This window comes from Leopardus geoffroyi, chromosome B4 (genome assembly GCF_018350155.1).
Source record: "Leopardus geoffroyi isolate Oge1 chromosome B4, O.geoffroyi_Oge1_pat1.0, whole genome shotgun sequence".
Classification (NCBI taxonomy): domain Eukaryota; kingdom Metazoa; phylum Chordata; class Mammalia; order Carnivora; family Felidae; genus Leopardus; species Leopardus geoffroyi.
In genome coordinates, this window is record NC_059341.1 from 52207170 (window position 1) to 52222011 (window position 14842).

The window sequence follows — 14842 nt, forward strand, 5'->3', positions numbered from 1 at the left end:
AACATGTACTAAGTGCTGTTAAATAAGATAGATGTGATACATTAGATAAAATTAGGTTTATCTGAGAGTAACAGAAGCTCCCCTCCCCCACAAGATAGCATTAGCTTAATCAACACAGAATTTGATTTCTCCTCCACTTGTAAGTTCAGAGCAGTTATGATGGCTCCACTGCCTGTAACTCTTAGGGACTTAGGCTACATCCAGATGTCCGCTTTGCCATCCCTTGGGTGGCCTTTGCCTTCTTCATCCAACAAAGACCTACAGCCACTTCATCCACATTCCAAGCAGGAGGCTGAGGAAGAGGGAGAGAAGCAGGACCAAGTATTTATCAATCATGTTTCAAGGACACGTCCCATAATCTGCCATACATTTCTCTGTTTATATCCCACTTACCTAAACCCAACCCAAGGGCTCACATCTTGATAAAAGGGTACCTGGGAAATACATCTTTAAATTTGTTTATTTATTTTGAGATAGCTAGCAGGGGAAGGGCAGCGAGAAAGGAGGTGAGAGAGGGAGAGAAAGAGAGAGAGAGAGAGAGAGAGAGAGAGAGAGAGAGAGAGAGAGAATCTCAAGCAGGCTCCACACTGTCAGCGTAGAGCTTCATGTAGGGCTTGAACTCATGAACTGTGAGATCATGACCTTTTCCGAAATCAAGAATGGGACGCTTAACCGACTGAGCCACCCAGGTGTCCCAATGCATCTTTATTTAAAGCATCCAAACACCCAGCAAAAAAAAAAATCATTGGGGTGGGGTGGGGGGTGGGATCTAACAAAGGAGAAGTGATGTTGGGGTCAATAATTTCTGCCATGCATGGCTCTGGACCTCTTGTACCTAGTACCTTAATAGAACTGTAGGAGGGAGGAAGAAGGGCAGAATCAGCTTAAGGTATTATTTACCATTTCAAGAAATCCTTGTAGAGATAATATTAATTAACAACAGTAAGTCAGGTACCACTTTCTCCAGGAAGGCCTGCCTGATCACCTCTCCCCATGGTTGCAGAATGGATGCCCTTTTTACAAGCTTTTGTTTTCCATCATGCGCAGTATGTATCATACCATTTGTTACTGATATATTATTTGTGTGTTTATCTTTTCCCCACTCCTTTCTACCCCAGGTTGACTGCAATGCCTTGAAGGCCCAAACCTGAATTTTTATTTCTTTGTGTCACCACTATCCCTAGCCTAGTGTATGATATATACTAGATTCATGAAAAGTGTCTATTACTTAAAGTGGATGAATCAATAAACTGCAGATAAAGGATCTCTAATCAAGTGTAATAAAGATTAGTTACTACAGAGCACACAATGGTATAAAAAGAAAAATTTCTCCAGCTATCAAAATATTTAGCACCAATTTTTTTGCTTGTGAACACAAGCGATTCTTTTATTTTCATCAATATTTAGAATAGCAACTGATTTCTGAGCATGTTTAATATTGCTGACAAACACAATTAATTGCATTTTGCCTATGATGAATGTTATGACAATTATAAAAATCTGAAAATTACCCTTTTATCAAGATTGCCCAAAAAAACAAAAAACTTTAAAAAAATGGTCTAGTAAAAAACAAATAGCTAATTCTGTCTCTTTGATAGAAATGGTCAAGTTGGGGAGTATCTGGGTGGCTCGGTTGGCTAAGCATCTGACTCTTGGTGTCGGCTCATGATCTCACAGTTTGTGGGTTCAAGCCCCACTTTGGGCTCTGTGCTGATGGTGCAGAGCCTGCTTGGAATTCTCTCTCTCTCATTCTCTCTCTGCTGTTCCTCCCCCACTTGTGCTCTCTCTCTCTCTCCGAATAAATAAATAAACTTAAAAAAAAAAAGAGGGGCATCTGGATGGCTCAGTCTGTTGAGCGTCTGACTTGGACTCAAGTCGTGATCTTACAATTCATGGGTTCGAGTCCCATGTCAGACTCTGAGCTGACACCTCAGAGCCTAGAGCCTGCTTCGGATTCTGTGTCTCCCTCTCTCTCTCTGCCCCTCCCCCACTGTGCTCTGTGTCTGTCTGTCTCTCTCTCAATAATAAAAACATTAAAAAAAATGGTCAAGTTGGGCACAAAATGACACACCTGGAAATAGAGTAACACACACGACTCTAAACAGTGTTGTTTCCTAGGTTCAGATCCTCACACGGTTGTAGCAAGACAGGCCGCGAGTGGACAACAAGGCTGGAGCTGTGCTCCAGCTCAGTCTCTCTTCTTCCCTCGGTTACCCATACGCAACCATGTAGAGAGAGATAAATTTAAGCAGATGTGATTTATATTTTTTAGCCCTTTTTCATTTTAAACCTATTAATTTCCCATTGTAATTATTCATATATTTTTAAAAATCTTCCTAGGTCAAACATGCCTGTTCTTCAGATCAGAAATTCAGTGATGAGACACTTCTGAATTTATAACTGCTTGATTTTAAGAAAAATGTATCTGAAACAGAAGAGCTTTGTTAAAAAGCCTCCAGTTTTTCCCCTAGCACTGTTATTTTACGATGCGCTCCATTACTAAGCATTTGTTGAATACTAACTATATACAAGGCAGTGCCTATGATGATACAAAATTTGCATTCACATTACATTTTCCTTAATTTGAGCTATATGATATATTACAGTTAACTGCAGATACTCCATCTGAGATTACTATTTATATAATTCTACATGGAACTGAAATAAACAATTGGAAACTGAAGAAATGGAAACTGAGAAACATTGGTTGAAAAAATATATACCTATACACATGTGTGTACATAATTTTTTAATTAAACTATATGAATTATCTGATGGGAGAAAATTTTTTTGTTTTAAGCAGATAGCGACTTAAAACATTAAAGAAAAATTGTTTAGAGAATATTGGTACACTATGTAAAACACCAACAATGAGGGAGAAAAGGATTCCCCTTTATCTTTCCATTTATTCCTCGGGCTTAAGGCAAGAGATCTGATAATCTTTATCACTTACAGCTATACATATAATTGTAATTATGGTGTGTTTATACCTTATATGTTATAGCTTATAATTTTTCCCCAGTTCATGTAGCTATAGTATGTGATTTTTGTAAATACTGCATATTATTTTTATCAATATTTTTCTAGGAAAAATTCATTCAAAAGATGGCTCCATAGATCTCTTTAAGAAATTAAATGTAATGCAGAATCCTTCCTGTCCTTCAATATCTCACTCAATATGACTACAAATCTTAGAATTCTTTAAGCCAGGTAGACAGCTCTATAGAAAGCAGCTATTTTCATATACTGCTATGCTGCTCTTGGGCCCATGCCATTTTTTTCTGTTCTATATGGGATAGTCTATAAAAAGCTAAAGGGAATGTTAAATCTAAGAAAGGATAGAAACATGACTCACTGGCAAGTGGCTGTAATACAAACAGAAATAAATATCAAATATGGAGTGAAATATAGGGCACTATGTAAATGTCAGTACTATTATTCATTCATGTAAATAACATTTATTGAAAGTGAGGTGATAAATATAAATAAATAAAGTGTTTTCATTTATGGAGTTTAGGGGGGAGAACGAGATGCAGATTATAACGATAACTCGGTAGAGAAGATATGGGAGCATGAATGGTGGAAGGAGGAGCTAGATTTGCCCTGAAGGAATAAGGGCTGGCTTCTTAATGGAAATAACTTTCGAGCTAAGAATTTAAACATAAGTAGGAGTTTGTTAGGTAAACAGAGAAAAGGGCATTCTAGAGAGAAAGCAGCATGTACAGAGACTTGAAAAAGCCTGGTTTGTTCAGAGAACAGTAGGCCATTCCATATGGCTAACATGCAGGTGGGCAGTGCTCCGATCAAGAAGAACCTCCAATGCCAGGCAACAGGCTTTGCATTTCATCCTCTAAGTTTTTTGAGCCATGAGGGGATTTTATGCAAGAAAGGAACATAATCAGATTTGCATTTTTAAAAAGATCATTCTGGTAGGATTGGTGAATGCTTATATTAGGATACAGGAAATGAGAAAGAGAGATAACTTTAACTTTGTGACATATTTAATGAACAATTAATAGAATTTATTAACCAACTGCTTGTGGGAGGATGATTTGCAAGTTTTTGATGTGGCTATTTGTTTGGATGCTGGTACCATGTAGGAGAGGACTACACTGGGGTGGTGCATATCTGGAGCAAAAGGGACTTGTTTTGGAATGCTGAGTTTGACATACTTGAGGAACATCCAGAAAGAATATTCCAGAAGGAACATTTCTACCCAGAAATTTGGTATATGGTCTAGAACTCAGGAGAGAGTTCTATACTGGAAATACAAATATGGGAATTTTATCATACTGGGAATTGTTCTCAGAAGTTACCATACACAAGAAATCACCAAAATGCTTGTTCGATGTGGATTCCTCAGTCTAATCCTCAGAGGTTGTGGTTGAATGGGTCTGGAGAGAGGCTCAGGAATCAATAATTAAATAAGCTTCCCTGGTGACCGTACTGCAGATGGTCTACAGCGAGAGCAGGAGAATTTCAGGGAAGTGGTATCATGAAACCCAAGAGTAGAAAGTTTCAAGGAGTAAAAGTGGTGACATGTGAATACAGCAGGGAAGTCGAGAAAGCTTGGAACTGAAAGCATCCGCTAGACTTGGCGGCGTGCAGGGGGACAATAGTGACGCAGAAGAGCAGGTGTGGTGAGGTGGTGAGGGCGGACACAATCCACAGTAGGTAGGAGAGCGACTGGCAGTAAGGAACTAGAGGACACAAGGAACGAAGGTTGAGAAAGGAAATACCTTGTGGATGGAATTTGAAATCTGATATGCTAAAGACCTGGTTCAAACCCTAAGTCTGCCACTTGATGGCTATATTATATAGTATCTTCATGGAGCCCATTTTCCTGTTGGTAACACGTCAATAGTGTTGATGTTACAGAGCCATTTGCACAAGTTAAATATGATGTGAAAGAACTTTGTTAACTGCTCTTCCAACCTTCTCTAACAAACCATCTGAGTGGCAGAAAATCCTAAGCAGTTCTAGAAGCAGGGATCCTACTCATGTCTTTGCACTGTGACAAAACATCCCCAACTTTAGTTAATGGAGTGCTCACCCTGTCAAAGCAGAAGACTTTAGAGGGGAAAAAGAATCAGATGTAATGTCTTAAACACACCAGTGCTCTTACTTTACAGATGAGGATTCAGAGGTCTAAGAGGGGTAGAGGTTAAATGATTTGTTCAAAGTCATACAGCTAATTAATGGCAGAGCCAGGCATAAAATTCAGCCAGACTGCTGACTCACTCTATCCTGCCCCATGCATTCGAACATACTTCCTAATTCTCCACCATTTGAATTTTGGTCTTTCTCTTTTATAGCAAAGAGAAAAGTAGATGATTGAAGCTTTCCTAACTGGGGTAAAGGAAGTGGTGTTTAATTTGAACACGACCAGAAGTTCAGATGTAAGTTCCTCGAAGACATTTTTGAACTCCCTTTCAAGCCTCTTTCCAAGCCTCCATGCAGATACCAACTTAGTCTAGAACCCCAGTGTAGCAGAGGGATTGGCCAGCAGCAGGGTAACTAGTGCTGCTTGCTACATATTTCTTTCAATTATCCCTGTTCATAATTGAAGAGTTCTCCAAAATATGAATGTTAGAAGACTGTTGTTTGAGATAGGCATTGAGCAGTTCACGGGACACTCTGGAAAACACCTGTAACAGAGGTTTCTTTCTATGACAAGGATAGACATGCTGCTTCTACAACGTACTTAAATATTTACATCTCTATCTCCCTTTCTAAGCTGCCCAAAGGAGGCCAAGTCGTTTAATCCCTGTGACCCAGCAGACTGTTTGGCACACCATATATAACAGGGAGCCTATACATGGTTGTTGAATGAATGAGGGAAATTATTTTATCCATAACTCTTCTATCAATTTATTCCTTAACAGAAAAAAAAAAATCCCTATTAAATCAACTTCCAAGTATTTTTCTTCCCTGACTTAAACCCTCAATTGCCATCCTTTCTGCCTAGATTTCCACTGAGCTCATTGGGTCCTCTATTTTGCCCTTCCTTATAACTTTTCATGATCTAGAACACTCTACAGATGACTCATTAAAGGAACTGTTTACAATATTCTTAATTTTGTGTACTAATAGTGTAACAAATCATCTAGAGTAACACAGATATATTTGGAGAGATGACCTAATCAAAGTTACAAAACTTTGTTGGTAGATTTTGATAAACATTAATGTGTACAAATAGATGTTTCTTGGTAGCAAAAGAATATTTTTCTCTCTCAAGAATCTCTGTACTCTCCAGAGTTCATCCATTTTTCATTCCCAGTTTATTAAAATGGGAGGGGGGATCGATTTGCTGTTTTCCAAAATGTCACCTTGTTCTTCTTTGTTTCGCATATTTTAAGAAACTTTCATTTGAGTTTTTCTTATCATTATATGTATTTCTCTGTTATATTTGAACTGGAAGCCCCTTAGGACAAGGATCGTCCTCTACATATCAATGGAGTGATGTTTATTTTTAGTGCTCAGTACTGTTGAAATCTCTTCTTTTTTTCAGAAAGGCTATAATGGTCATAGGATATTACTCCTCAAAAAGTTAGATCACGACATGAGAAATTGAATAGTCTCATAGGTTGGAAATATGAAAAAAAACGCAATAAAAAGCAGCGGTTAGATATGAGTTTAGGTCTGAGTCAGTTACTGAAGAGGTTCACGATGATAAAAAGGGGATATGTTATTGGGAAATAACTCTGTTGGGAGGTAGAGGCATTGGCAAGAAAATGAAATTCAATAACCATTTGACTACTGAGTCAAGGCTGGGAAGGATTCAGTGATGGGGAAGACATGACTCCCAGCTTCCTGCAGTGAAGGAGACACACATGTACATACAACCAAAAGGCAAAGCAGCCCAGGATAAGGCAATAAAGTTTCAGACAAAGGGCATTCTAGGAAAATTTTTGGAAAAAATACTATTTTACTCATTAAGGGTGAAAATTATCCAGAGAACACAACAGTCTAATGTATGAAGCTGCTTTTATTGGTTCCTGGAAGGTATGAGGGCTATCAGTTCCCCAAATCAGAAGCATGCCTCATTTTGTGTGTGTGTGTGTATATATATAACTTTTAGTTTTTTTATTTACTGCTTTCCTAAATTTAGGGACATATAGAATTATCCTTAAGATTGTAGGTTACTATTTAAGTACTGTGAATGTAATTTCTTAAGATACACATTTTTATTAAGTGAATCTATCACCTTTTGAAATATGCTTTGCACTAATGAATCTTGTAAAATCAAAGATTCACAGCTAAAAGGAATTCTCATACAACAAATGGCCAACTTAAAGACTTCTTAACGCAGTCAAAAAGTCAAATATAGCTCAACTAATAGATAGATTTCTAAAGTTATAATGGTATTAGAAAGATTCACTTTAGATTTTTTAATTTGTAAGATAGCACAATATAAATTCAATAGCTCTCGATTTTCTTGTTATGTAATAACCAGTAACCACTGATGGTAATGTGGAACATTTCCTGCTAGTTATTCATTGATTTTTTGAAAGGGGGGGGCGGGGCACTTTTTCCAGAGACTGGGCAGGAGATAAGATGTCAAGAAGTAATAAGTAGCAAAATGAAAGAGGAGAATGCAAAGGAACCAAAAAGAGAAAACATTAAAGTGATGTTATTTTTTTCCCTGTGTATGCAGATGGACAGGAAAATTATAGCAGTAATTGTAGACTTCTTTTCTCCAAAGACAGACTGGCCTTGGGGAATTAGAGTATGAGAGAAAATGTCCAATGAAACTGCATTCTCACCCAGGCCCCATCTGACTTGCTGGATATGGCTTTGGCCAAGGTCATTTGCCCTTTCTGTGCCTTAGTTTCCTTAAATGCAGAAAGATGGTTTGCTTCTTTGAGCTACTGGAAAGATAAATGAGATAATGCTTCAGAGGCACCCAAAACTGGTCAGAAAAGGTGTTAGAGGAATATCAAGTAGTACTATTATTATTGAACTGTTGGAATGAGTCATCTTGCTGCAAAGATGCATAAGCAATTTCAAGTGTGGCAGAGGACCAGAGACAATGAGAAGAGGCAAGCATTCCCAGGTGGTGGTGGGGGGGGGGGGGGCGGGAATCTCAGTTGCAGTGAAATCTGCCCTTCACTTGTTCAAAGAAAAGGGGGTGGGCTACAGAGGAAACAAGACTCAAAATAAGTAAAGCAACGTGGTTATACAGACAGACTTTTTCAATACTAGAGCCAGTTTGAATCCAGGCGTTGTCATTTACTACTGTGACCTTGGGAAAGTTATTGTTTCTCTAAACTTAATTTTTCTAATCTGTAAAATGGGGATTATCACAGTATCCATAGGGTTGTGGGGATTTAAAAATGTATACCGTCGCAAGGACTCCATAAAGTTGGTTATGATTGTAATCTATGGGAGAATAGAGGAAAGCAGAACTCCAGACTGATAATAAGGGAATCTTTTTTTTGAAAAAAAAAAAAAAAAAGAGAAAAAGTCAAGGTTTCATTTTATAAAACATTGTATGATTTAAGGGGCCTAGGAAGAAGCAAACTTGTTTTGTCAAGTCAGAATCTACTCATATTTCATGGGCCCACGATAACTAGTCAAACCTTTGCTATCTGGCACACAAGACACAAACAGGAAAAGCCTTCCGTGTGCTTTAATAAAGCAGCTTTCTATTTTAAAGCGATATATTTTTGAAAAACCTCTGATAGCCAATAGCTCTAATAAAACAAAGCTCAGCCACTGTGTTCCTGTTGTTTTAGACAGAGAGCAATCTGGGGCGCAGGGATTACGCTCCCTTTGACTCGCGCTCTAGGCTGGGAAGCCTTCGGGCAAAGCCCTGGGGGCAGGACGCGTTGTTGTGGTTTTTTTTTTTTTTTTTTTTTTTTTTTTTTTTTTTTTAATCGATCCCGGAACCTTCGCTCGGGCGGGGAGCGCGGGAGGGGCGCGAGGGAGGGGTCTGGCTACGGGGCGCGGCGCCACTCGCCCATCCCCCGAGCGCGCGGCTGGGCGGCCGACCGGCGGCCGCGGAGGATGCGGAGGGGCGGCGACGCGGGCCCGACCCAGCCGGGGCGGCGGGGCGGGCACCGCCCGAGGGGGTAGGGCGCGCGCGGGGGCGCGCCGGGCCGGGGAGGCGCGCTCCGGCCGCGCTCGCTCCGCGCTCCCTTCGCTCGCTCCCTCCTCCCTCGGCAGCCGCGGCGGCAGCAGGAGAAGGCGGCGGCGGCGGCTGGGGATCAGACATGGCGGCGGATCTGAACCTGGAGTGGATCTGCTCCCTGCCCCGGTCCTGGACTTACGGGATCACCAGGGGCGGCCGAGTCTTCTTCATCAAGTAAAGAGCAGGGGACGGCGCGGGGCCCCGGAGGGTGCGGGAGGCTGGCGGGAGGAGAAGAGGGAGCCGGGTCTGTGCCGCTTCAGCCCTCTCGGCTCCTCCGGCGCCCCCACTCACGCTCCGTCTCTGCCCCTTCTCTCATCCCTGCAGCGAGGAGGCGAAGAGCACCACCTGGCTGCACCCCGTCACCGGCGAGGCCGTGGTTACCGGACACCGGCGGCAGAGCACAGGTAACGCTGAGCCCGGCCGGGCCCGAGCGGAGTTGGGCTCCGCTGGGAGGAGGCGGCAGAGCCCCGGCCGCCCGCCTCCCCGCAACCTGCCCCAGCCGCCGTCCCTGGGAGGCGGCGAAGTGGGGCGGAGGCCAGCGGGGGTGGCCGCAGGTAGAGGGGCCGGCGGGGGCCCCGCCGCGGGAGTTCTTTCGAGTCTCTGGACGCTTCTCTTCAGCCTTTCATCGCCACTTGGAGACGGCGCCCTCTCTTCCTGGGCCCTCTCCCCCATCCCAACCTGGACCCCTCCCCCTCCGCTCCCCCCCCCCCCCCCCCCAGGAGGCCGACTCTCCTCTACCAGGAATCTGGGATCCTGAGTTTTTCTTCCCGCAGCCACTCCTAAATCTTTCCACCACCACCCTCGTTCCCTGATCTCAACCCCTTTTAACCTTTAGGAAGTCCTTCCCCACTCCCCTCCATGCAGCCCGGGACCCTGGCACTCGTCCGCCGGGATAATGGGATCCACATCCTCTCCCTGCTCGTCGGACAGCTGCCTCTAGTCGTGCGGCTTCCTCCTCCTCCTAGGTGGGACTTGTGGGTAGGTGACTGATTGAGGAGGAGGAGAGGAGTTCGGGGGTGCTGCGCTCCTCTGTGTGACAGTGAATGGCTCAGGAAACGCTTGGCGCGTTTCCTCCTGCCACCAGAGCAGCAGCCGGAACCCAAGGAGGCATTTGCAGCTGCAGTTGCTGGCCAGCGAGATTCAAAGTCCCCGGCAGCAGCACAGAGGTTGCACAGACCGCCAGGAGGCGGTGGGCGTGCTAGGGGCTGTCCCGCGTGTGGGCATTTGTGCCCTAATTGGAGAGGGTCGGCTTGGATGGGGGTCTCTCTAGTGCCTTTGCTGGCTCGTTTGAATCTAAATATGAATTGAAGTGGAGAAAGGTTGATGGTAGCTTCAGTGCTGGTCTGGCTTTCTTTTGTCATTCTTTGTTTACATTCGTGAAACTTGTTTGTCTTTGAAATGTAACATGTGTTCTCTTACTGGCCTCCCTCTGTTTCTGGTAATTGGAAAGGCTTGTGAATTGTTTGGGTCGAAGGTGAGGCCGGCTTCAGCAGTCCTTTAGAGCTGCTCTCTGGGATACTTTCTCTCCAACTATGAGATTCTGGGAGTCTCTTAGAGTTGCCAGGATATTGAACAAGCCTGCCTTTTCTATTAAATTCTGGAGTTGAGTTAAGTGACTAATACCCAAATTTGCAAAAAGGTGGAGGAGGAAAGGGAAAGCTGGTGTAGCAAGCATGATTAGGTTACATTTTTAAGGCATTTCTGACTAATACACGGTCATATTTCTTAACTCCCCGCTGCAGTCTTTGACTTCAATATACTTTTCAGTGTTTTGCATACATAATATCAGCTCTGATGGCCTCTTTGCCATATGGATAATAAATTTATTTCACAAAAGACAGTATGGTATGATTATTTAGCCTAATCATCTTGTGGAATTATTTCATGCTTATTTTGGTTATGTGTAATATGAATTTGTATCCTAATTACCTCCACAGATTTGATAACATTGACACTACAGAAAAATTTTATTTTATATGATTTCACATTAATTTCTAAGACGGATCATGATTTCTTTTCTGGTTTGGTTTACTTTGTGTGGTTTTGTACACACATCATTGGTTTTTATTTCAGAGAGATTATGGTTAAATCCAAGCCACTTGTCATTTGTAATGTGTAGCAAATAAAATCACCATCATTCACCTGAATTGTTCCCAGGTTTATTACTTGAAACTTCACATCTCTTAAAGTCAAATCTGTAGAAACACATGTATTAAGTATGTGATATCAGAGTTCTTTTCCCCTAATTAAGTACTTAGGAAGTTTTTTCTCATCAGTGACACTTTCTGGATGGATTCATTTATGTAGCTGAAAGGTACCGTTTTAAATAGACACAGTGAGAAGAAGCAGGTGTTGCCTTTTATGCAGTGTTGGTTTTTTTTTTTTTTTTTTTTTTCCGTTTTTGGCCAACCATCATGGGTATTTTACCTAGGATTAGAAGGCTTTCCTTGCTTTTTTTGGATGCCAAAGAGTAGTTCCTTTTCACTTTGATCATTAAAGTGTATAATCACGTAAGATAATCTCTAATATTGTTCATACTTTTCTGGTGGCTTTAAATTTGAATTACCATTTTGCCAAAAACGATACTATGTTGACTATGAGTTTTGTTACCAGTACAGCGTTTTTTTTTTTTTTTTAAGAATCCTAAGAAATGAAAATACCTGATCATGAAAATGAATAATTAAAATAGATTGAAACTTATTTTGCTATCCCACTGAAGTAATACTAACTGTGAAATGTATGTTTTTTAGATTTGCCTACTGGCTGGGAAGAAGCATATACTTTTGAAGGTGCAAGATACTATATAAAGTGAGTTTTTTCATTGTGATTTTTTTTTCCCTCAGTAATTTAAATGTTGTAATTAATCTTCAATTGAATGGTTATATCTCTAGATATGATCATGATTTTTAAGGTCTATCTTATAATATTGGCTTTATCCTTTATAGTGTTGTAATTTTGAGAGAAAAGGCAACACTCCTAGTTTTCTATGTTACTTGCCTAGACATTTCATTCATTTGGAAATCAGATCATTTATGGCCACAAGTACATTTTTGGTGCTCCTGCATATATTCCTGGGTGATAGAGCATTATAGTATTTTGTCTTTAGCATGTCACCCCCCCCCCCCTTTTATTTTCTTTTGAAGTGAATTCTGTTCATGTGTATTTTGACCAGAGTTGTTAATAAGAAGCAAAAGTGACTTGAGGTTAGGTCACAGTTGGATGAACAATGACAGAGCTGAAAGTAAAAACAAATAAATACTGATTATTTCACAAATATCTGTTGGAGCATTGTAATTTGCCTCAGTTTATTTAAATATATCAGGGTTTTTAAAATACAGATAATTTATGTTTGCTTGTGATTCAGTACAAGGTTCTCTCTAGAGCTTACAAAGGAGGGATAACCAGTCAGTCCTAACTTTTAATTCTATAGAACATTAAGCTAATTTCTATTTAGTGTTCTCTTGGTAGTACTTGGGGACAAATACAATGCTTGAGGTCAACAGTATGTAGGAAAGTTTTTTACTCCCCAAGGGGAAAATAAAGGTGGTTTTATCTTCATTTTAAATCAGATAAACTGTTTACTTAAGAGCTTGTTTTTGTTGTTTTAGAATTTTTTGTTTAATTTTAAGGAACTGAGGCTGAAAAGAGAATGCTTAAAACACAAGAATTGATTGAGATGTCAATAGTTTATTAATCATAATGGATACCTAGCTGAAGTTACTTTATTTCATTGGGCCCAGTAAGGTATTTTACTAAGTGATATTTAAAAAAATTTTTTTTTAATGTTTATTTATTTTTGAGAGAGAGAGGGCATGAGTGAGGGAGGGGCAGGGAGATAGGGAGACACAGAAACTGAAGCAGGCTCCAGGCTCCGTGCTGTCAGCACAGAGCCCAACACTGGGCTCAGGACTTGAACTCGCAAACCTTGAGATCATGACCTGAGCCAAAATCAGACACTTAACCAACTGAGCCACCAAGGTGCCCCTGCTAAGTGATATTTTTAAGATCACACGATACTTGTGTTAAATTATAATTAATTTGTATGGTTTTAAAATTTTTCAGAATGATATTTATGTAAAATGTCAAGGGATATTTATAGGTATTAGGAATGCTTGCATTTGAATATAGAAATAGAGAAAGCAGAAGTAAGCTATAGGAATGGACGATTTCATGATGTGGTTCTTCTCTGGATGTTTTTTGTCACATCTTTTATTCGGAGATTGTGCTATACATCATTATATGATCTAAAAAATAAAGGCATAAGTGCAGAGTCACCAAGTATTTTTTTAGTGACTGTATTCATCCTGAATTAAAGTGAGTTTGTATTGCCATGAAAAGGATGCTTCTTCTTTTGGATGTAGTATTGATATTTCTGAAGGAAGGTTTTTTTGATGGAGTTCATTTATTTTTAGCCAATATATTTTTACTGTACATTAAGTCTAGCTGATCTTACAAGAATAGGGGTAACAGTGTAATTCTCATAATATTTTAATTTCTGTGAATAGGTACATTCTTAGATGAACGTTTATTCAACAGTACAAAATGTTATTCTGTGTGGGCTGAATATGTTTTTAATCCAGAACTGAGCTGTTAGAAAGACTGACTTTTTTTTTTTTCCTAGCCATTTTGATTACATTTTCTTTTATGTTGACTTAAACAAATTAGAATCTTACTTGAATGTCATGCCCAAGTAAGTTTCTCAGGAAAATGAGGGCAATATTAAGAAAGCTGTAATAATTTTAGTTTAATTCTGAAGACATTTTAAACTAGTGGGTTTTAATCATGTGGTGTTAATAGACAACCAATAATTGTATCAGAGAATAGTAATAAATTTATACTGTGAAAGTAATTTGTTCTAAAGTTGAGCATGCTATATAAATATATCAGTCATTAAATTTCTTTGAAATAAAATGATCATTGACAAATACATGATTTGCTGAATGTTAGGTGCTACTACTTTTCCTTTCTAGATGTATCAGACGAATTTAAGATAGTTAAATCGCTAATGTAGGCCGTAATTTCCTAGAAACTTTTTGCTTACTTGTCTTGTTATGAGCAATTAGGAATACTTTATCATTTTCACATGATGGGACATTACTTTTATCATAAATTTTGCAGTTCACCAAGTGCTTTCACATATATTGTCATGTCTGAATCTCATTTTAATCCTGGAAGTAGTCAGAAGAATTACTGTTTCCATTGTCACACCACATAATAAAACAACAGAAACATGCCTTTGGAACTTATAGTCTGCAGAGACAGCAAGATGAGAAACAGCAGGAATGTGAACTATATTTAGAATGTTCAGAGAAGAAAGGGTAGGACTCTGAAGTAGCAAACTGATTAATGTTGGTGGATATATTTCTCATTGTTGGTTCTTTCTTCGATGAAGAAAGGAGGTTATTGATCAAATTATAAGAAAGGAAGTGATACAGGGAACAGGGTAGTTTTTGTTCTCGTGGGAAGAGGGAAGATAGGTCAATTAAAGACACGTTGACCCTCTTGCTATTCCTAATCAAGTGTTCCTGGGAGGCTCCCTTAGCAAGAAGAAAGACCTAAAGTACTTGACTTATTTCTACTTTTGTTCCCAAGTAAGGTACATGTGACTCTCAGGTCATTTCTCTTCTGAACAAATGTTAGTGGTTGTTCAAAATGGCACATTGCCAAGAATAATTTATTTTTGAATAATATTTTGGTAGTGACCATTGC

General features: G+C 40.0%; 1 protein-coding gene across 24 annotated transcripts in view; it reads left to right on the top strand.

The window, feature by feature from the left end:
• The first annotated feature begins 8996 nt into the window (after positions 1 to 8996).
• The window catches only part of PLEKHA5 (pleckstrin homology domain containing A5), a 245399-nt gene continuing 239553 nt past the window's right edge, over positions 8997 to 14842 (top strand). For 11 of the 24 annotated variants that reach the window (XM_045464741.1, XM_045464749.1, XM_045464756.1 and 8 more), the window contains exons 1-3: positions 8997 to 9307; positions 9458 to 9537; positions 11884 to 11941. In XM_045464741.1, coding sequence (XP_045320697.1) covers positions 9216 to 9307; positions 9458 to 9537; positions 11884 to 11941 — 230 coding nt within the window. In that variant the 5' untranslated portion in view covers positions 8997 to 9215. The remainder of the gene's footprint in view (positions 9308 to 9457; positions 9538 to 11883; positions 11942 to 14842) is intronic. The other 13 variants (XM_045464740.1, XM_045464753.1, XM_045464742.1 and 10 more) reach the window with 7 other exon arrangements.